At 34.6% G+C, this 24,652-nt stretch overlaps 1 protein-coding gene across 1 annotated transcript in view; it reads left to right on the forward strand.

Annotated features, from left to right (window-relative positions):
• PGM2L1 (phosphoglucomutase 2 like 1) overlaps positions 1–24,652 on the forward strand; it is a 46,634-nt gene that overhangs the window by 9,511 nt on the left and 12,471 nt on the right. The window contains exons 2-6 of the mRNA XM_045555483.1: positions 9,917–10,084; positions 13,654–13,760; positions 14,482–14,566; positions 16,541–16,624; positions 20,928–21,121. Of these exons, the coding sequence (XP_045411439.1) occupies positions 9,917–10,084; positions 13,654–13,760; positions 14,482–14,566; positions 16,541–16,624; positions 20,928–21,121 (638 nt within the window). The remainder of the gene's footprint in view (positions 1–9,916; positions 10,085–13,653; positions 13,761–14,481; positions 14,567–16,540; positions 16,625–20,927; positions 21,122–24,652) is intronic.

Consider the following 24,652-nt stretch of genomic DNA (forward strand, 5'->3'; position numbering starts at 1 on the left):
TGCATTTCCCTGATGATTAGAGATGTTGAGCATTTTTTCATGTTTGTTGGCCATTCTTCTATCTTCTTTTGAAAAATTTCTATTCATGTCCTTTGCCCACTTTTTGATAGAGTTGTTTGATTTTTTTCTTGCTGATTTTCCTGAGTTCTATATAGATTCTAGTTATCAGTCCTTTATTGGATGTGTAGCATGTGAGAATTTTTTCCCATTCTGTAGGTTGTCTGTTTGCTCTCGTGACTGTTTCTTTGGCTGTGCAGAAGCTTTTTAATTTAATCAGGTCCTGTTTATTTATTTTTGTTGTTGCTGTGATTGCCTTTGGGGTCTTCTTCATAAATTCTTTGCCTAGGCCAATGTCTATAAGAGTCTCTCCCACATTTTCTTCTAGAATTCTAATAGTTTCACACCTAAGGTTTAAGTCTGTTATCCACCGTGATTTCATTTTTGTGAGAGGTGAAAGCTGTAGGTCTTGTTTCAGTCTTGTTTTCCCAGCACCATTTATTGAATAAGGATTCTTTTCCCCAGAGTATGTTTTTGTGTGCTTTGTCAAAGATTAGATGGCTATATGAGGATGGTTTTATATCTGGATTTTCTGTTCTGTTCCCTGGTCTGTGTCCATGCACTTGTGCCAATACCACGCAGTTTTAATAACCGCAGCCTTGTAGTATAGTTTGAAGTCTGGTAAATTAATACCTCCCATTTTGTTCTTATTGCTTAAAATTGCTTTTGCTAAATGGGTTCTTCTCTGGTTCCATACAAAGAGTAAAATTATTTTTTCTACATCTGAAAAATGATGTTGGTAATTTAATAGGGATTGCATTGAATCTGTAGATCACTTTGGGTAGTATAGACATTTTAACAATGTTGATTCTTCCGATCCACCCTTCCAGCTTGTTAAGTTGTTTCCACTAGAAAGGTTGACCATAAAAATCTAATCCAGCATTACCAGCACCAGAAGTCTCAGTGCCAGTGCTTTAAATTTATATTTGCTGTTATGTGATTTTAATTCTCATGAAATGATCCTATAACAAAGCATATATATATCTTGCAATGGAAATTTCTAGCAAATTTTGTCTTTCACTATTGTGATCTAGTAAATTTTTTTAAAAAAATTTATTATATGTATTTAAGGAATACTATATATAGGTAGTAAAAAGATTACTATAGTGAAGCAAATTAACATATCCATCATTTCACATACTTATTCAATGTGATCTAGTAAATTCTTAATTACCAGTGATAATAAAGAGGAATTAATAAGACAGGCAGAAAAAAATACAGAAATAAAAACACACTTAGGCCAGGCACAGTGGCTCATGCCTGTAATCCTAGCACTCAAGGAGGCCAAGGTGGGAGGATTGCTTGAGGTCAGGAGTTGGAGGCCAGCCTGAGCAAGAACAAGACCCCATCTCTACTAAAAATAGAAAAAATTAGCTGGGTGTGGTGGTACGTGCCTTTAGTCCCAGCTACTCAGAAGGCGTAGGCAGGAGGATCACTTGAGCCCAGGAGTTTGAGGTTGCTGTGAGCTAGGCTGATGCTACAGCACTGTAGCCCAGGTAACAGAGTGAGACTCTGTCTCAAAAAAAAAAAAAAAAGAAAAAAAGAACGAAGCATGGAATGACAAAAGGACAGGGAGAAAATAAAAAAGAAGATATGAGACATAAGATGATACAGTGAAAAGGTCTAATGTGCATTTAATTAAAGTGTCTTAAGAAGAGGAAAGAGATAATGGGCCAGGAGCAATAGTTGAAGAGATAAGGGCTATAAAATTTTTTAAATTGATGAATGACATCATTGCACGGATTAAGAGTTTGGGTTTAATTTCTGTTCTCTAAACTCCTGTCCCTGATTATATAAGTCATCCTTCCATATAAGGAAATAAATAACAATCACATTTTTCCTTTTAGTTTTGTTTTTCTATGCATATATGTATCCATTTTATAAATTTGGAATCATATCACACATGGTTCATGTACTTCCCTCCTTAACATATCATAAGTGTTTTTGCATATCATTAAAATTCTAGTATGATTTTAATATACTATTCTAATGTATATCATACTTTAGCCAATTTTTGTAAATGTAATTTGCTTACAGTTTTTTTTATTATTAATGAAAACAACAGATTTAGTGAATATCCTCATGACTAAGTCTTTTTTTTTCCTTTTTAAAATTTTTTATTTCAGCATATTACGGGAGTATAAATGTTTAGGTTACATATATTGTCTTTGCCCCGCCCGAGTCAGAGCATCAAGGGTGTCCATCCCCCAGATAGTGCAAACTGCACCCATTAGGTGTGAATATACCCATGCCCTCCTACCTCCTCCCTTCCTCACCTGCCCAACACCCGATGAATGTTACTACTACCTTATGACTAAATCTTAACTTGCAACCATGATTATTTCCTTGGGATAAATTTCTAGAAGTAGAATTGCTAGATCAAAGACTATTTAATGCTTAAGCTATTTATAGCACTGGCAAATTGTCATCTGAGATATTGTATCGATTTATGGTCCCTCTGTGGCAGGTTGTATTTTTCAAAGATGGCTGCACCTATATACCTATATATCCCATTCCACGTGCCCTTCTTACCATGTGACTTTGGCACTCCACAATTGAAAGGTGGGATATATGTTCCCTCTCCTGGAACCTGTTAGGGAACCTCAAAAAAGGACAGTGGAACTGAAGCTACCTGACTCCAAGGCTAGGCCATAAAAGGTAATATGACTTCCCCCTGGCTTGCTTGCTCATGGGACACCTGTCCTTGGAACCCAGCATTGTGAGGAAGCCCAGGCCACAAGGAGTGCCCTTGATAAGTGCTCCATTTGACAGCCCGAGGTTGGCTCCAGCCTATAGCTAGTGTCACTGCTGGATATATGAGTAAACAAGCCTATAGGTGGTGATTCCAGCATCCAGTCTTCAAGGCTTCCAGCTGAGGCCCCAGACAACATGGAACAGAGACAAAGCTTTCCTGGCTATGCCCTTTCTGAATTCCTAACCCACAGAAACTGGGAAAGGTAATAAATAATTTTTTTTTTTTTGGAGACAAGATCTTACTCTGTCGCCCAGACTAGAGTGCAGTAGTATCATAACTCACTGCAACCTCAAACTCCTAGGCTCAAGTGATCCTCTGCCTCAGCCTCCCAAGTAGCTGGAACCACAGGTGTGTACCACCACGCCCTGCTAATTTTTTTATAATATTTTTTTTAGAGATAGGGTCTCCCTGTGTTGCTCAGGTTAGTCTCAAACTCCTGGCCTCAAGTGATCCTCCCCCTCAGCCTCCCAAAGTGCTGGGATTACAGGTGTGAGCCACCATGCCAGGTCATAAATGATTATTAATTTAAGCCACTAAGTTTGAAGTAGTCTGTTACCCAGCCATATTAAGTATTATACCCTCCCTCTCCAGCACTGGGCTTACTCATATTAAAAACTCTTAATAAATCTTTAGGTGAAAAAGAGTATCTTGTTCTTAATTTCATTTTCTTGGTTACTAGGAAGAGACTATTGGGTAGGAAAGCAATGGTTGGCATGTTGGGTGTAGATATCATTTCAAACTCAGTAAGTCTAATACTGAATTCATTCTCTCTCTACTCCTAACTTATTCCTCACCCTCCTCCCTCCACAATCTGATTCCTACTCATTTTTCACCTTTCAGTTCAGATATTACTAATTCTACTTAGCTTTCCCTGACTCTGCTCTCTACCCTTCAATCCATTCTGGGTTAGAGACTTAACCTGTGTGCTTCTCTTTTAATACTTACTCCTCTTTTAACACTTCTCATATTCTATGTGGTAATTGTCCATTTACTTATCCTTATACCTCACTAGAACCTAAGCTTTGTGAGGACAGAGACAGTGTCTTCTTGTTCCCTGTGGTATCACGTGTGTCTGGCACATATTATGTGCTTAATAGGTAGGTACTTTAAAAGTAACTCAACAAACATTTGTTGAGTGACTACTGTGTGCCAGGTTCTTTTCTCAGTGCTGAAGATGTAATAATAATTAAAACAAAGTAAATATATATTACGTTATATATATGTCATATATATAATGTTATATATATTTGAGTGATTACATTAAGTGTGTATTTGTGATTTAATTTATCCGCAAAGAAAAACATGAATTATATTTTGCCCTTAGGCCTTTATCTTAAAAAATATATACACTTAATTAGGAAATTTATTTCTATTGGGAGTTCTTATATTTGATTGTAAAATTTAAACATTCTAATATTTTCTTTTTCTCATATTAACTTTTCCTGAAAGAACATGGCTATTTTGCTGATATTGTGAATCATAATCAGTGAACACATATTAAGGATCTTCTGTGTACAACATACAGTTTAAGTATCATGGAAGATAGCTCCAAGGGAGGCTGGAAAATACATTCTAGCCATGTGCTGAGAAAGAAGAGTAGAACATTATTCCTATTTTTTACAGGCAAGGATACTAGAGTGAAATTACCTGTTTTAGGACATAAAGCATTTATTGATGCTACTGACTAGAGCCCTTGAACTTTGTATACTTAGTACCTCACATAATCATGTCTGGGTAAAACCTGTAAGTTTTTTTTTTTTTTTTTTTAAAGACTAGGTCTATATAGTCTTGAGTTTTGAAATAAAGTTAACATTTTTATTTTAATCATTCACACTAATCTTGGCATATCTAACATACTTATAATAACTTGTTATATTTCAAAGCTTATCTTTTACTTTTGGGGTAGTTAGCATCTTCATTTCCTAGATATGATTTTTGTATTCATTAAGCAATTATTATTCAAGTAAATCTCATTTTATATGACAAGTATAGTCATTCAAACCTTTTATCTAAGCCAATGTAATTTATGCTAATTTTTACCAAGCTTTTAAAGGTAGGGAAATTAAATTTAGAATTACACAAAAATCCTTTAAATGGGAAAGAAATAATTAATTGGTTTAACATGAATATATTTTGGACTTAATAAGGAAGTATCTGACTTGGAAAACCTGTCCTGCTCCCGGACTCTACATTTGGATCTTTAAGCTGGCTGACCCTCAGAAGTAAATGTCAGCTATGTTTACCCTTCAGATTTTCAGATTGCAGTTTCCTATTTTAACTTCTGTTTAGAAATAAACTAAAACATTTTTTTCTCTGTAGTTATATAAAACTGATATTTATTGTTTAGATACAAGTCTCTGTAACATTTTTAAAATGTTTATACTTGTATAAGAATTATTAAAATATTAGGTTTATAAAATAAGCAGCAAAGAATATTTATAGGTAAACTCGTTGGCAAACTTGATTACTTTTTAAACACACTTTTATACACATTTATATTTATTACACTTAAATAATACAGAAGTCCCTAATTAGAATAGGTTCAGAAAAACTTGAGTGAATCCAAAATGATCCTTTATAAGTGAATGGTAATACTTTCATTTGAGATAGACAGAGTTGGTGTGATTTTGTTCTAGTGTGTAGCTTTCTTCATACCTATGAAAGTTTGTAAGAAGTCAAGTTTGTTAAAAGCACTTCTATTAATATATACTTAATGTGGTTTTTTAAAATCAATTCTTTCATGTTTTCTTTGAATTTGGACCTTATGGTTCTACAATATGGAAAAAATCTCCATGAGTATTATGTAAGAAGACACTTTCTTTTCTTCATTTCAGCCATGTAAAGTTGCAGCAATCCATAGGATTAGAACCTAAAGGAAAATTTTTGGTATACAGGTAAAATTTAAAAATAATGCATGGCTTTATTCTATATTCTGTAGCTTACTGATTTCATACTAAACAATTAGCTTTATAACTGATGAGGTATAGAAAATGCTAGTAGTCACTAAAATCTCTGGATTTTCTGCAGGATTACTTTTTTGTGATACTGTAATTATTAGGATTCTAAAATATACTAGTTAAGAGAAAATTTAATCCAGATTGAATGCATTTACTTTCTAAATAATTTTTATTTTATATAATAGGTCATTAAGTATATTTCTGAAAAGTAGGTAAATCAAATAACTCTTCTACTGACTTAAATTATAATGTAATTATATACATTATATATAATGTAATTAGACGTGTTTTTTCTAATAATTACCATCAGTTGAACAATTGTTTTTCTTTTTTGGCTGACCAAGCTTCTCTTACCCTCAAGTAATGACCAAATTGTAAATAAAAGAGGAGATTTAGAAAGCAAATAGGCCGGGTGCGGCGACTCATGCCTGTAATCCTAGCACTCTGGGAGGCCGAGGTGGGTGGATCGTTTGAGCTTAGGAGTTCGAGACCAGCCTGAGCAAGAGGGAGACCCCGTCTCTACTAAAAATAGAAAGAAATGATCTGGACAGCTAAAAATGTATAGAAAAAATTAGCCGGGCATGGTGGCACATGCCTGTAGTCCTAGCTACTCAGGAGGCTGAGGCAGGAGGATCGCTTGAGCCCAGGAGTTTGAGGTTGCTGTGAGCTAGGCTAATGCCACGGCACTCTACCCTAGGCAACAGAGTGAGACTCTGTCGCAAACAACAACAACAACAACAAAAAAGCAAATAATAATTTCTATTTAAGAAAGCGCCAATGTAAGTTTCACAGATTCAGATCTTACTAATAGCTTTCTCTCGGTAGAAAAAGGAGAGCAATTTGTGAGGTAAAAAGACTTCACATAGACACACAAGTAGTAATTTTTCTCAGCTATCATGAATAGCTGACTAGTTTTTACCATAAACAAAAGTAATATATATGTAAAATATCCAAACAGCACCTGGGCTGTACAATAAAAATAAGTCACTTTTCTACCTTAAACCCCATCCTTAATATCCCCTTCATAAGTAATGACTATTTTTTAGTCTCTTACATTAGCATGGAATATTTCTAAGTGATATATAAGTATATGTATACCTCTCTATATATAAATTAAAATAGTTTATATACTCTTCTGCTTTCCTTTTCATTTACTATATCTGAGTTCTATATGGAAATTTCATTTTAAAAATAATTTTCTTATAACTCTATTTTCATATATGATAGTTTATAAAAATCATGATTTAAAGATTTTAGTAACAAAATACATACATTAATTTCATCATCTGAATAGAAAATACATGATAATTATGACTACACAGATAGCTTTTTAAGTTATATTTTTAAAAGTCTGTAATATCAGCATCTAGTTTAATGTCTAGCTTTTAAATAGTGAAAAAAAACTGAATTTAAAGTAGATTTCAAATGCTTGTTATCATAATTGTTGAGCTCTTTTTACCATACAGATTTACTTACATGTCTAACACATCATGATTCTTTATCCAGTTTTATTTTTCTCTAACTTAGAAACCTTTTAAGAACCAGGAATTAGGTTAGTACTGGTTGTGATGTTTATAATAGCAAATGGAAGGCCGGGCGCGGTGGCTCACGCCTGTAATCCTAGCACTCTGGGAGGCCGAGGCGGGCGGATTGTTTGAGCTCAGGAGTTCGAGACCAGCCCAAGCAAGAGCGAGACCCCATGTCTACTAAAAATAGAAAAGAAATTATACGGACAGCTAAAAACATATATATATATATATATATAAAATTAGCCAGGCATGGTGGTACATGCCTGTAGTCCCAGCTACTCAGGAGGCTGAGGCAGGAGGATTGCTCGAGCCCAGGAGTTTGAGGTTGCTGTGAGCTCGGCTGACGCCACGGCACTCACTCTAGCCCGGGCAACAGAGTGAGACTCTGTCTCCAAAAAAAAAAAAAAAAATAGCGAATGGAAGTTTTAGGCCCTACTCTAGTAGCTGTGCAGTTAAACACTGGGAGTATACTCAGTATCCTAATAGCATTTATGTCTGGAAGATCATTTTTATATTTGTATACCTGTGTTAAAAAGGAATATTGTTTTGCTTTATAGCTGAAGTTAAATTGTTATCAGAAGCATTATTAACCTATCCTACACAATTATTTTGTTTATTTATAGTGAGATGGTATTGGCTTTAGAATCAGACTAACCTGGGTTCACATCCTGTCTAAATCTCTAGTACCAGCTCAGTGATACTGAGCTCCCTCTCTAATTTCATCTGTACAATAATACTACCAGTAAATATGCTGCAATGAACATTCTTATATGAGTATATCTTTTTGTTCATGTGAAGGTATTGTTACAGACAGAGAAATCTCTGGGCCAAGAGGCACATGCAGTTAAAATTTAATACTTGCTGCAAATTCACTCTAAAAAGACTATCCCAATTTACATTCTTACTAACAGTATATGAAAATGCCATGTACCTTCTACGCATGAAAAGTCCATTCAATTTTTGCCATTCTCATGCCTATCTTTAAATGTTAACCCTTTCCAAGTCTCTTTGACTTCTCTACCAAACCTAGTGGTATCTTAGATACTGGAATAGTATGACAGTGGCCCAGATAATGTTATTGTTTAAATTTTTCTCTTAATAGCTATTTATATTTTAGGTAGGCTATGTATTTGTTAGTGTGTATCATTTATAAAACAGAAAAACTTCTTGAGTCTAGATTTTATATATATATGTAAAAACATCCATCAGTTTTAAGCAGATTAAAATTTCAGTTAATCTCATTCAGCTTCTCATAAATTTGGCCATGTGCTCTGGTTACTTTAATTTTTACTATAACCAAAAAACCATTTTGCTTAAATTATATACGAAATATGTTTTATGTCTTTATAAGGATAAATATACTGTAACATTTAGCACCTTCCAAGTATGTTGGTTTATTATCCTGAATATTCATTATCATTGTATAGACTATAGATGTAGAAGATGTAAATGGTTAGTATGGACTCAATTCTTATTAATCTTGAAGATAGAAGTTGTGTTTTATCTTGTTTTCTTAATATTTGACTCTTCTAAAAAGAAAATACTGGAAAATTCTGTGTAAGTTTTACTCTTATTGCATTTCTATTTGAAACCTGATACTCTTTTGTGAAGACCATTTTTAGTCATAGCTTATTCTTGAGACTTATGAAAATAAATTACAGTATATAACAATTAAATACAGAATCCCAAAATATAGATGTTGGCATGGCCTGCCTCACAATCCATGTTTGGATTGAATGTTTATGCTCATTCTTAACTAAATCCTCATTTAACACCCAAGACCTTTTTATGGTCAACTTGTGTGATAAATAAATTGAATGGTTTTCTGTGATTTTAAGGGGTAGTAAGGCTTATTTGGTCATTTTGAATTGCAGATGTTAGGTAGGTAATTAGTTGGTAGGCATGTTTCGTTGGCATTTATGCAATAGTTTCCCTATTCCTTTTCAAAGTTAATATAGACTATAACTTAATTGGTGTAATTTTTGACTAAGAGGTTTATTTTGGATTTACAGCTCATAAAATTTTCTAATTGTTAAAACATTCTTTAATGTGCTGTAAAAATGCTATAACAATTAGAGATATGTAAATCACCCTCAATAGGGCCTGGCTACTTTGGGGACTCAGTAACTGGCAGGTATTGTTTTTATTATACATACTAAGAAGTTGCGCTGTGCCAGGAGCAGTGGCTCACGCCTGTAATCCTAACAGTTTGGGAGGCCAAGGAGGGAGGATTGCTTGAGTCCAGGAGTTGGAGACCAGCTTGGGCAACATAGCAAGATCCCATCGCTACAAAATATTTAAAAAATCAGCTAGGAATGGTGGCGCACAACCTGTAGTCCTAGCTACCCAGAAGGCTGAGGCAGGAAAGATCATTTGAGCCCAGGAGTTCCAGGATGCAGTGAGCCATGATTGAGCTACTGTGCTGCAGCCTGGGTGACAGATAGGCAGCCTGGGTGACAGATAGAGAGCCTGTCTCTTAAAAAAAATAAAGAAGTAGCATGGTGGAATTTATAGTGAATGTAGAACCCTGTGATATATGCATATTGGCCCTTCAGAAGGGCTTAATATTAGGACTTTGCTTGTGATCCTAGTTAAATTCTACTACTTCTTTTTTATAGAATCCCAAAACAAAAGAGCAGATTGAAAATCTGTTACGAAATGGGATGAACAAGGAGCTGCGCGATCGTCTTTGTTGCCGAATGACTTTTGGGACTGCAGGACTTCGTTCTGCCATGGGGGCAGGGTTTTGCTATATTAATGACCTTACAGTAATACAGTCAACACAGGTAAGTATTATGAAGTATTGTATGTGTACTTTTTCTCAGTCTGTGTTTTTGCTTTATAAATTATATAGTCCTTTTCTAAAAAAAAAAAATAGCTTTATTTCCAGTAAGGTACTCTTACATAAGTAAAAACTATAGATTTAATTCTTTTTTTTTCTTTTTATTTCTACAAATTTATGATATACATATGCAGTTTTGTTGCATACATAGATTCCATAGTGGTCAAATCAGGGCTTTTAGGGTATTCATCATCCAAATAACATACATTGTACCATTAACCAATTTCTTTTCATCCTCTCCCCTCCCACTTCCTCACCCTTCTGAGTCTTCTTTATCTATAATTCTACTCTCTGTGTACACGTGAACACATTTTTTAGCACCCACTTATGAGGGAGAACATGTGATGTTTGTCTTTCTGTGCCTGGTTTGTTTCACTTAAGACAGTGACCTCCAGTTCCATCCATGTTACTACAAGACATGATTTTAGTCTTTTTTATGGCCAAATAGTATTCCATTTTGTACATATACCATATTTCTTCATCCATTCATTCATTGGTAGACACTTATATTGATTCCATATTTTTGCTATTGTAAATAGGGCTGCCGTAAACATATGAATGCAGATATCTTTTAACATATTGGTTTCTTTTTCTTTGTGTAGATACCTAGTAGTGGAATTGCTGGATTGAATGGTAGTTCAATTTTTAATGCTTTGAGAAGTCTACATACTGTTTTCCATAAAGACTGTACTAATTTACATTCCCACTAACAGTGTATGGGTTCCCTTTTCTCTGCATCCTTGCCAACATCTGTTACTATTTTTTTTAATAGCCATTTTGACTGGGGTAGGTGTTTCACTGTGGTTTGATTTGCATTTCTCTGTTAATTAGTGATATTGAGTATTTTTTCATATACCTGTTGGCCATTTGTATGTATTCTTTTGAAAAATGTCTATTCATGTGCTTTTCCCACTTTTTAATGGAATTATTTGTTTTTTGTTGTTGAGTTATTTGAGTTCCTTGTATATTCTGGATATTAGTCCCCTGTCAAGTGAATAGTTTGCAAATATTTTCTCCTTCAACAGGTTCTCTCTTCACTTCATTGATTTCTTTTGCTGTGCCGAAGCTTTTTAGTTTAAGTCCTATTTGTTCATTTTTGTTTCTGTTTCCTGTGCTTTTGAGGTCTTAGTCATAAATTCTTAGCCTACACCAATGTCCAGAAGTTTTGCCTAGGTTTTCTTCTAGTATTTTTATAGTTTTGGGTCTTATGTTTTAAGTCTTCAATCCATCCTGAGTTGATTTTTGTATATGGTGAGAGATAGGAGTCCAATTTCATTCTTCTGCATATGACTATACAATTTTCCCAGTACCATTTATTGAAGAGGGTGTCCTTTCTCCAATGTATGTTTTCGTTGGCTTTGTCAAAGATCGATTGTCTGTAAATATGTGGCTTTATTTCTGGGTTCTCCATTCTGTTTCATTGATATATGTGTCCTGTAGACTAAATTCTGACCTTTGGTCTTGTCCAAGATTTATCTTAGAAGTCACTTATGTTCTCTTCAAGGTCACAGACTAACTTTCTAATTAAGAGTTATTTTGCTACTGGGGAGGTTGAGGTGGGAGGATCCCTTGAGCCCGGAAGTTCAAGGCTGCAGTGAGCTATGATTGTGCCACTGCACTTCACCCCAGGCAATAGAGCAAGACCTGTTCTCTTAAAAAAATTTTTTTTTGGATGATTACTTATTTTGGCAAATGACCATTCATAAAGGTTAACCAGAGTGTTTAGAAAATTAAGTTGAAAATATTTCCCTTTAACATGCTTTTCCATATCTATATGAGAGTTCTTTAAGACAGTTGTATAATGTGATACAATTTGTTTTATTTCTCTTTATTTTTATGCAATTCACTCTAGAAACAAATTGCTTCTCTTTGCAGTGAATCATCCTCAATATTTCAAAAAATTACACTTTCAAGGACAATAATACATTTAGCATATACTAAAAACAGTTATGAGCTAGAGAATTGCTCAGTAAACATAATGCTAACTGATACTTCCAAATGGCAAATCATCTTTAGCCTTGTTCTGAGAGAATTCTCTAAAGCCAAGGGCTAATGCAGAGGTTAGGGGAGAAGGGATGCCAAAATGGCTGGATAGACAGGATACCTGGCACTCCCCCATCTCCTTTCTATTCCTCAACCAGAGATGCTTTATTTAGTTCAATGTTTTCTTATATATTGAGTTTCCTCATAAGCTTTCATTTGACGTAAAGAGGCCTTGACTTTTACAAAAAGGGATGGAGGAGGAGTTTGAAAATCAATTTCTATAGAAGTGCAAATATTTGCAGGAGTTGGATTATGTTGTGTGAAGTAGAAAAACTAGATGGAATCTGATCTTAAGACCCAGCCCTTTTCAGACTCTAGATATAGGGGGATAAGATAAGATGGATTCTCATAGCAGAAAATAATATGAGGTTTTAGGATAGTATCATTATTAGAAATAAGTTGTTGAAACTAGCTGATTGGGCTTTATTAAGTGCATGTGGGTGCAGGCACACATACACACTCACTCTTATAGGGAATATGCTGGGGAAAATAATTATATGTGAAAGACCCATGCACTGGAAGTCACTGGGGCCTTGTTTCATGCTACCACATACTTAGCAGTGTCTGCGATATAATGGGTCTTCAATAAATCGGTATGACTAGTTTTACTTGAATGAATGACCTTGGGCAAGTCATTACATGAAGCTTTAATCTTATTCTCTCCCCTCTTTTTTTTTAAAGACATATTGAAAAACAGAGACCAAATTAGAAATGGTGTCTGCATTTCTTTCTTTCCAGGGTTGCTGTAAGGATTAAATGTCCCATCTTTTTTGTGAAAATAATTTGAAAGGACTGTAATAATATGAAGTGTTATTTTTTAGAGATTATTTTTTAAAGTTAGCAAATCATTGGTAAGATAGTTAAATGGTTTCAGTTTATCATTGTGATGTTTTCAATATGAAATGCTTCATTTCATTTTTTTGTCATGCTTGACTACAAACTTTCCTAATCTGTGAGATTTTAAAGCCAAAACATTACAATTGGGATCAACCATCTTAAGAAATGTTCCTTTAAGTAAAAAACTATGTTGCTGATTAAAAATGTTTGTGTCATAAATAGGTCAAATCTTTTGGTTGGCTTCAGTCATGATTTAGCAAGGGCTTAAAATGGTCAAAATTCTGTTCTCTAGAGCCTTGAGGTAGGAAACAATTTCTTTTGACTCTTTTAACAATTTTTTTTAGCTTACTGACTCTCATGTCGCATCTTTTTTCCTAATGTCTTATTGTATTGATTTAGTTACTAAATCGGTATTTCTGTAGTATTAAATGTGTCTGAAAATCCCCTGAATGTTCGTCATCATACATTTGTGGATTAAACCACACTGTGCCCACATTTGTAAACATGGGCATATAGACAGAAGCTAGTTCCCTAGAAGCCAGTAAGCTGCACACCAAACAAAAATAAGAAATTTTAAGTCATATAAAGTGCAAGCATTCGTCAGGACTAATCTTTTGTGTTTATTTGCTTCAGGGGATGTACAAATACCTTGAGAGATGTTTCTCAGACTTCAAGCAGAGAGGCTTTGTTGTTGGGTATGATACTCGGGGTCAAGTAACTAGCAGCTGCAGCAGCCAGAGGTACAGTGTTTATTGTTTCAAGGATTAAGTTGGAGTGGAATAAAACATTTAAAAAAATTTTTTGTGTAGTAGTAGGATTTCTGAAACAGGATACTGTCAAATAGAATTGTGATCACATGCTAATGTATATTTTAGAGCTGAAATAGGAGAAAAAGCATTTCAAAGATAAGCTTTTATATTTTATAGGAAGGAGTAAAATCTTAAAATATTTAGAGCTCATATTTAGAATGACATAATAGCTTATATTATAATTTTAATATTTTGGTGAAGGCACTGGGTAGGAGTAACTATGTAGCTTATATTCTCTTATTATAGCCCTATTTGATTAATTTTAGGGTATTTTCATAAATAATCATGATGTAGTGATACCTTTTTTCAGGGAGTAATTAGGTGTACTGGGTTCATCAAAGTCTCTTATTTCACTTTCTTCCGTTATTTTTGCCTTCTGCAGATTTTATTTCTTAGTAAAAGAGACATTAAAAAAATGAATGAAGGAAAAGAAAGAAACAGAAATGTCAATTCTCTTAATTGTTAAGCTCCTTTTAAAAATATTTAAAATTTTTCAGTTGGAGCATGAAGCTTAAATAATCAGTGATTGTAAGAATTGGCTCTATTAGGCTACTATTATTTAGAATAATTATAATATGAAACATTTATGTGGAAGATTGGTTTTTAAAAGGTATGGTAAGCTAAGGACTAAATGAAATTTCTCTTTTTTTAGGCTTGCTAAACTCACTGCTGCAGTCTTGCTGGCCAAAGATGTTCCTGTGTATCTTTTTTCAAGATATGTTCCTACACCTTTTGTAGTAAGTATGTTGTATTAGTGATGATACAGTTTGCTCTTGAAAAGATTTCTTAAGTCAACTAGGATTCAAATCTTTTTCATGCATATAGTTCTGACTTGAGTGATATGAGGGACCAATGGAAGGAAAACAAGTTTTGCTTTGAGCTTATTTTCATTCAAGAAGCATTTGTTGAACTACCTGAGAACTTGATCTATAAAAGTTGACAAGTCCACAGTTATGGTGGGATATTTTAATGCTCTTCTTTCAGAAATAGATTATCAGGCAGACAAAAATGATTAAGGATAAATTTGAACATACCATTAACTGGCTTGACCTGAGGTGTGTGTGTGTAAAAACGTTGTGTTCGGTAATGGTAGGACATACATTATTATTAAGCAGAGTCACAAAGAAAGGCTCAAAAAATGCCATAGAAGAGCTTATCAAGCCATATACCTAGGCCCTGCTGCAATAACGTTAGAAATAAAAAAGCCCATAAACCCCCTATGTTTGGAATTTTAAAAAACACATTCATAAATAGCTAATGGATTAAGGAAGATATTAATATTATAATGAAGATTAGAAACTACAGGCAGTCCTTTCTTTGCATGGTTGTGCAGGACTGTAAAGACAGCTGTGCAAGCTAAAACCATGCAAAGTGATCTTAATAATCAATGGGAAAAATTACAATTGTTCCATGACCTTTAAAATTTTTTTGCCCAAATGTTAAAAATACCCTTACTCTTGGATAAAAATGTATAATGAAAGGAAAAAAATGGTGAAACTAATATTTATTTTAGTACGTTGTACTTTAAAACATTAGAAACATTGAGAAAAAAGGTGTTCTATTTCTTTGTAAATAAACTTATCAGGAAGTTTGATATGATGAGCAGTCCTTGCTTGTTGTCATGTAACTTACAATATAAGCAAGCATCTTTTCTATGCCTAGGCAATGTTATACGGTTGGATTAGCTTCCAGCATTTTACGCTTTGTTACTTTCAGTGTCATGAACTATCTCTGAGAGTTCCTTTAATGTGAGATCATTTTGCTGGGATCTCTTTCTCTGGAACATTTTCATCCTTTTCATCACAGCCTCGTTCCTCATTTAATCCATATGTTCACCTTCACTAAGCTCACCTGGTTGCATATCTAGAGTCTCATGAATGGTAGCAGTGTCAGTATTCCCAGCTATTTTTTCTATAACTGTATTTACATTGATTTCAAATTTTCCTTCCATTATTATTACTTTTTGTTTCTTTACTGACCAATGCCCACTTTCAATTATCTATTTTTATGAACTGTCTTGTGGGTTTATCTCTGGGAGTCAAGGAGGCAACACAGCTAGCTGCATGCTTTGCTGTTTGTGTGAGGGCTGAATAACAGATGCTCAGTGACCTATCACTGACAGGCTTTAAAAGAGTGACATGACTGGTCACCGATCATGATAGGTCTGTTATATACCTAGTGATCTGTGGACTGAGTAGCTAACAGCCAAGTGTGTACTTGAAGCATTTGCTTATGATTAGTATACCACGGCAACTGAAATTTGGACGTGTTGTTGGGAGACTGCTGCTATTAAACAAAAATATGGTACCAGAAATTTGTGTACATCGGAATTGTACAAAGCAAGGACTGCCTATATGTACTGAAAACTGAGCAATAATGAAAACAATACATAGCAAAAATTATGAGATATAGCTCAAGCCCTACTTAAAGAGAAATTGATAGCCTTAATGAATATATTAGGAAAAAAAGATTTAAAAATAATGAGCTAAGCTTTTAACTTAATATGTTTGGGCTAAAACAGAATAAATCCAAATAAAGTAAAAAGAAGGCAATAAAGTATGAGGAAAAATCAAATAAATAGAAAATAAACAAGGTATCAACAAAAGCAATATTATAATGTCTTTTCCTATTATTTAATCAAAGTTATTCTCATGTCAAATGTATGAGTAGCTAGGAAGAAAAATGGAATCATGACGTTATTATTTTTTCAGCCATATGCAGTCCAGGAGCTCAATGCAGTTGCAGGTGTGATGATTACTGCATCTCACAACCGCAAGGAAGACAACGGATACAAGGTAAACCTTAGATTCCTGACCTTTGCTTGTTTTATCATTCTTATTTTATTCAAATAATATGTGCTGAATATATTTTCTACAGTGGATATCAGAGCCAGACATTGGAAACAGAAGGTTAAAAACATTGAGGCTGGCCCTCAAAGAATATGTATCCCTACTTTTCAATGTGTACAATTACAAAAGTCTCTTTGTTGGTCCTTTTACTTCTAATTGCCCTTGATTTCTCTGTCTTTTCTCAAATCCATCCTCTCTACATTTCAGAAATAAAGTCGTATTGTACCAAGAACTTGAAGAATAATAGGCATTTTCAGGAAAGAGCCAAAGTAATGGTACCTTGACCTCACTCTCCTCTCCCTCTGACCTTCTGCTGGTGCTCCCCATTGGCCACAGGACCCACTTGATATGTCAAGTGGCAGAAAGCAGAGCTGGAGAAGGGTGAAAAGTGGCTTTGGAGGGGAAATAGAAGATATATAGCACAGTATTGAGCCAGTGTTTGGGGCTTCTGGGTGATGAGTCCACGTTCTTGTATGTGTTTTTCTTCTTGTGTGGGAGGACTCCAGATCCACTGGGCTCTATTTTCCTTGGAAAAAGAAGATTTAACACTTATCTAAGATTTTAGCCCTGGCCAGCTAAGTGAGCAGTGTTACATTCACAGAGACAGGGAGGAAGCATGATTAATTCAGTTTGGGACATTTTAAGTTTGAGGTATTTGTGGTCCAGGTAGCAATATCCTATAGGCAGTTGGATATATTATAGACCTGTAGCTCAGAGGAGAAATCTGGCTGAAGTTAAAGATTTTGGGGTCACCACACATAAAAGAGCATATAAGAGTATTTGGAAGTCCTTCACTTGGAAGAGCAGCCAAGAGACAGTATAAAGTAGAAAGGAAAGAGGTCAAGGATGGATCCCTAGGGAATATCAATGTTAAGGGAAGGGAGGAAGAAGAGGAGCTGGAGATAGGAGATAAGAGAAAGACTACAAGAGCCTGGTGTCATAAAAACCAAAGAGAAAAAGAATTTCAAGGAGTTAGAGGTCAACTGTTAAAGACAGCTAAGAACCCACATCTCTTCTCTGAGCATGAGACTCTATAGCCAACCAAAATCCACTATACACTCTAGGTGTGTAGTGGTATCTTATTGTTGTTTTAATTTGCATATCCCTAATGACATATGATGTGAAGCATCTTTTCAGATACTTGTTTGCCATCTGTATATCTTCTTTGGTGAGATGTCTTTGGCCCAATTTTTAATCGGGTTGTTTTCTTATTGTTGAGTTTTAAGAGTTCTTTGTTTATTTTGTGTAACATTCCAAATATTTTCTCCCAGTCTACAGCTTGTGTTTTCATTTTCTTGACAGTGTCTTTTGCAGAGCATAAAATTTTAATTTTAAAGTCCAGCTACCAGTTCGTCCGTCCTTCCTTCCTTCCTTCCTTCCTTCCTTCCTTCCTTCCTTCCTTCCTTCCTTTCCTTCCTTCCTCTTTCCTTTTTCTTTCATTTTTTTTGAGACACGGTCTCTGTCGCCCAGGCTAGAGTGCAGTGGCATCAATCAGCCTAGCTCACAGCAACCTCAAACTCCTGGGCTCAAGGGATCCTCCTGCCTCAGGCTCCTGAGTAGCTGGGACAACAGGTGCACACCAGGCTAATTTTTCTATTTTTAGTAGAGACAGGACCTTGCTTGCTCTCGCTCAGTCTGGTCTCAAACTCTTGACCTCAAGAGATCCTTCCGCCTCGGCCTCCTAGAATGCTAGGATTACAGGCGTGAGCCACCACGCCCAACCTCTATCAGTACTTTCTGTCACTCATTGTGCCTTTGGTGTTGTGTCTAAAAAGTTTTTTGCTGAACCTAAGATACTCTAGACTTTCTCCAATCTTATCTTTTAGGAACTTTATAGTTTTTCATCTGTTAAAGAATCTGCCCATTATTCTTTTATACTTTTTCTTATTGATTTGTGGGAATTCTTTATATGTAAATAGTAGCTCCTGGTCATCTGTTCTGCACATATTTTCCTCCAGTCCTCTTGACTTTATGATGCTTTTCCCTGCATGATATTATGGTATTTTTTCCATTTGGAAGCATTATTTTGTCATTTTAATTAGTATCATATTTAACTTGCAGGTTAATTTAGAGACCTTCAATATTTTTATATTATTATTGAGTCTTCCTATTCAAAAATAGGATGTCTTTCTATTCTTTCAAGACTTTTAGATCCTTTAGTAGCATTTTAAAGGTTTATTTTTTTTTTAACTAGATTTTTCACATTTCTTTTAAAGTTTATTCCTGGGTATGTTTTGTTGCATGAATTTTTCTATTACTGTATCAGATAGCTGCTGGAGGTTCAGTAAAACCAGCAAAAGTGGCTGAAGCTGACAGGAGTTTATTTTTCTCACATAACAAAAAGTCCAGAAATAGGTAGCTCCAGACATGGTTCTACAGCTCAATGATGTCAGGCCTGGCATCTCCGCAGCGTTTTGGTTTTTTTTTTGCCTTTCCCTTAAGCATGACCATCACATGATGGTTGCCGTACCTCCAGGTATCATGTCTACAAAAAAAGCAAGAAGAAGGGGGCAGAATTTTTTCCTTATGTTTCATAAATTTTCACTCTGAGCTTTCAGGACTTTTATGGAGGGAATCTTTTTTGTGGCTTGGAATGTACGAGCATCCCTCCAGAGCAGTTTTGTTTGTTTGTTTGTTTAAAATTCTGCCAGAACCTCAAGGTTTCAGGCACTAGGAGCAATTTCCATGCTAATTTGTCAGTTCTCATTCTACCATAGTTGACATGCAGACCTTGGTTTTGATTCTTTTTTTTTTTTTAATTACCCAAAACCTAAGAAGAAACAGGCATGCTTCCTCATCATCTCTCTATAATAGTGGGGAGAACTTTTTCAATTCTGTATTTACACTGAGAGTAAAATGCTTCAGGGATTCCATTTTTATTAAGGAGTCTTAGTTCCAGCTCCCTACCTTGCACACAGATGTCACAACCCAAGAACCAGATAAATGGACAGTTCCCAAACCCCAGGCAACTGCAGTATCAGTCTCACAGGCTTATCACTCTGGTTTTAATGCTTTATTTTTCTCCCCACTGCCTGGAGTTGTCCCTTTCTTCTTGTAAATTAAGCGATGCATTTAAGATAATGTTTTTCTATTTAATGTAGCATTTTGAGTTGTATTTATAGAGCGAGAAGTTTTAGATCATCTAGTTTGCCATATTGTTTGGCACATATTCATATGTATTCTTCTTTCCTTCATTCAGCAAGCAATAGAAGGAATTCATGTCATATACATGGTAGAAGTCAGCATAGATACTTTCTAAGCAAAGTCCCTTCTAACTTTGGGATCCTGTGAATTATAAGAATTACATTTTTTTGCTTTTTGGGTAACTGTTCCTAATGTCTTGTTAATCAAACCACTTGACAAACTGAAAACTTACTGAAATGTATATGAATAATATGTGTCTTTCCTGATACAGATTTATTTGGTGTGATATAAATTCTACTTTAATTTATGGTGAAAAGATGTTTTCCATATCATATAACATAACCACTTTACAATGTTAAGTTTAATAGTATCAAGTTTTCTGGGATATTCTATGGTTTCTTTGATTATCTTTGATGTCTTTGATATATCTTTAGTATATAGTTATAAATCTAAGAGTATGATTGGATACTATCGTATATGCATATTATAATGTTGTCATGCTTGTATTTTACTTGTATTGTTATTAAAATATATTTCTAGCAGCCTGGCGCGGTGGCTCACACCTGTAATCCTAGCACTCTGGGAGGCCAAGGTGGGAGGATCACTCGAGGTCAGGAGTTCGAGACCAGCTTGAGCAAGAGCGAGACCCCATCTCTACTAAAAATGGAAAGAAATTATCTGGACAGCTAAAAATATATACAGGAAAAAAAAAAATTAGCCAGGCATGGTGGCGCATGCCTGTAGTCCCAGCTGTTCGGGAGGCTGAGGCAGTAGGATCGCTTAAGCCCAGGAGTTTGAGGTTGCTGTGAGCTAGGCTGATGCCACGGCACTCTAGCCTGGGCAACAGAGTGAGACTCTGTCTCAAAAAAAATAATAATAAAATATATTTCTAAAAGAGAAAATAATATGTGATCATTTTATTAGAGTCCTTGTAGAATCATTACCATCAATATCTTTTATAATTTATTAAAATAGTCTCATGTTGACATTTTTTACTTGATTAATTTGATGTGTTTCTTCATAAAGGCAAAGATCTCTACTGTAGCTAAGAAAAGATCTGATAAGTATTTTAAGTAATTATAGCTGTACTTTACCTATTATTTAGGTTTATTGGGAAACTGGTGCCCAGATCACATCTCCTCATGATAAAGAAATTCTGAAATGTATAGAAGAATGTGTGGAACCCTGGAATGGTTCCTGGAATGATAATTTAGTGGATACCAGCCCACTGAAGAGAGACCCTCTGCAAGACATTTGCAGGAGATACATGGAAGATCTGAAAAAAATCTGTTTTCACAGGTATCTAAGTGGGAATATAGGATAGTATTACCTTAGAATAAGGTTAACAAATGAGGGAAAGTAAAAGGATAAAAAAGTATTATTTCATTATATTAAAATTATAGCTAAATAGTATTATTTACCAAGAGCCAAAAGATTGAAATAACCTAAATATCCATAACTGGTGAATGAGTAAGTAAAATGTAGTATATCCATACAATGAAATATTAATATTATTCAGCAATAAAAAGAAATTAAGTACTTACATATTATAATGTGTATAAACCTTGAAAACATTATGCTAAGTAAAATAAGCCAGTCACAAAGAACCACATATTGTCTCATTTCATTTACATGAAATGTCAGGAGTAGGCAAATGTATAGACACAGAAATAGATTAGTGGTTGCCTATGGCTGAGAGGAATGGGAGGGTGTGGGGGTGGCAGCTATGGGATACAAAGGTTTTGGGAGGAGTAATAATGTTCTAAAATTGATTATGGTAATGGCTGAACAACTCTATGAATATAGTGAAAGCCATTGAATTGTACACTTTAAATGGGGGAATTGTATGGTGTGTGAATTATATCTCAAAGCTGTTAAATTATACTTAAATATATTTCCTCATATAAGATCAGGAAATTTCCTTAAGATTTTATTTTTCCTTAACTATTTTTATATTTCCATAACTATTTCTATAAGTTTTACATAAATAGCTAACACTATTGCTATAAGGAATCCTGGCTTGTTCAGTATGTTTTTCGTATCCTACAAAATAGACTTTAGCTTTTTCTCTACTTTATTTTCAAAAGTACAGCCATCAAGCTATCAACTATTTGCATTTCCTTCTAAAATGATGAGTGGCCAGTAATACTAGCTAAATGCTGCTACCTATAGTACCTATAGTCAATATAAAAAGAATTTGATCCTTTGATTTTTTGGGGTTTTTTTTTGTTTTGTTTTTTGTTTTTTTTTTTTTTTGAGATGGGGTTTCACTCTGTCTCCAGGGCTAGAATGCAGTGATGTCATCATAGCTCACTGCAACCTCAAACTCCTGGGCTCAAGCGATCCTCCCAAGTCAGCCTTCCAAGTAGCTGGGACTACAGGAGCATGCCACCATGCTAGCTAATTTTTCTATTTTTTGTAGAGGTGGGATCTCGCTTTTGCTCAGGCTGGTCTCAAACTCCTGGCCTCAAGCAATCCTCCTGCCTTGACCTCCCAAAGTGCTAGGATTAAAGGTGTGAGCCACCATGGCCTGCCGCTTTTATTATCTCTTCTACCTTTGCTCATTTATATTTTTGTTTTTTAAAGAGTATATGGGCAAAAGCAAATTAACAAATGAACCTAACTGAAGGCATAATCATGCAGAGAAGAATTATTTCAAGTGACTTAAAAATATTATAATTTGAATATATGTTTCTAGTGGGATATGTCCTAAGGATAAAGAACTACAGAATCACCTCAAATTCCATTTCATAGCTGTACTGTTAGTAGTAGCAATGTTGGTGGCTTTATAGATGTAGATATAGATATAGATATATAGATATGCATGCACATATACATGTACTATAAAACATATGGGTAATTATGTCAATGTCACCAGGAACCCAAGATTGTAGTATAAGAAGGAAATGTAAAATCAAAATAATTTTAAAATTACAATTTTAAATATGAATTTGAAATATTAGTATGAACTCATGATTTATTTACTTCTTGCTAAAATACTAGTTCTATTACTAACAAGACCTATGACTACCCCTAAAACCCAGATATTGTGGTCTCTAAATACCATTTCCCAGTAAAAGGCACCAGGGCTCCTTGAAGAAATTGATGATTCTCATCGAGACTGGGACAGAAAATGTACGAAATAAACCTGAGATGCCTTTTTTTTTTCTTGGCGTAAAGCAAGGACGCCGTTAAAGATACTGGGGTCATAGCGAAAGGACATAGGAGCTAACTTGAAGGGACTCCTACTAACTATCCTATTAGATCATTGGGCATCAAAAAGAATAATCAATATAATGAATTAAAACATTAAACATAAAAAGCCCATGACTATTAGTAATACTAAAGAAGGACCTCTTTGGTCACTTTTGGGAGTTGTTGGACTGAAAATTGCTCATTCTGAAATTTGATAAATTCCAAATTTTCATTCTGAAAATTGGTAAGTTCTTGAATCTTTCTCCTAATTTGTTCTGCCTTTCCTATATGAATTGAATTTTAGGGTTAATCAAATAGTTGATGAAGGATAATTATTTTTTAAAGAAAAATCCAACTAACAAATGCAGAAGGAATACTAGAAGTAGAAAATCGCTATTTTATGACCGCTAATACATAATGTATCTAAGCACTGATCATCAAGGGCTGATGAAATGTTGATTTCATTTCATCAAATAAAATGTTGATGGGAAATCAAGTAGGTGAACGTTAATGGGAAAGTTTATGATGGGAGGAAAAATGTTGATGGGAAATTTTATGATGGAAGGATTAGTCTGACAAGACACTGTTGAATCTTAATTTAACATCATTAAAAATAAGATAGACATTATGTGCTTCCCTTTGTGAGTCAACATGTTGAAAATAAACAGCACTTATTCTTGCCTAAAGAATTGAAACTGAATCTAATGTTGCCTCTAAATTCAAATGCCTAATTACCAAAAAAAAAAAAAACAAGAAAGAGGAACATGTTAATACCAAAAGGATATAATCTGCATACTGAAGATACGGGAAATTCTACAGGGCAAATGATCTAATTTCTTCAATAAACAACATGGAATTTGGGGAAGGCAGAGAGGAACATTTATAAACTAAAAGTAACTTGAGAGATGAAGCAACTAAATTATGTGGACCTTGTTCAGGTTCTAATTCAAGTAAACCAACTGTTAAAAACCAACTATTTTTTTGAGATAGTTGGGGAAAATTTGAACACAGGGCATTATAAGACATTAAGAAATTATTCATTTTGTTAGATGTGATAATGGTATTATGGTTATGTTTGTAAATACTAAAGCATTTTCATATAAAATAATATCTTGAATAAATGAAACTAGATTGACAGAATATTGGTAAATGTTGAAGCGAGGTAAGTGTTGAAGCGATAGATTTAGGTATTCTCTACTGTTATGTGTATGTTTGAAAGTTGTCATAATAAAATTTTATTTTTATTTTGTAATAAATTTTATTTATTTGGGGGAGTGGTTAGTAAATGATAGATAAGGATGTAGAAAGTTTTGCTGTGGAAAAGACCGAAGAAACGGGGATTAGATGCTAATGGACATGATGCAGGAGAGAGAGGGTAACCAAAGTATTAAGTACTAATTAAAGTTCTTGAGTGAGAGGAGATGGGGACCAGAGCAGAAGTAGAAGGGTTGACCTTTGACAGAAAGAACACTTGCTCATTGTTGTCAGATGGAAGAAGGAAAAGATATGTATGGATGCTAGTGGGGTTGTAGATTTGGTGTGGGAAGATTAGGAGGTTCCCATCAGATGGCTTCTCTGTCTCAATGGTGTATGAGGGGAAGGGAGAGGAAAGGAATAAAGAAAGAAGGTATTAAT

The sequence above is a fragment of the Lemur catta genome, chromosome 7 (assembly GCF_020740605.2).
Source record: "Lemur catta isolate mLemCat1 chromosome 7, mLemCat1.pri, whole genome shotgun sequence".
Classification (NCBI taxonomy): domain Eukaryota; kingdom Metazoa; phylum Chordata; class Mammalia; order Primates; family Lemuridae; genus Lemur; species Lemur catta.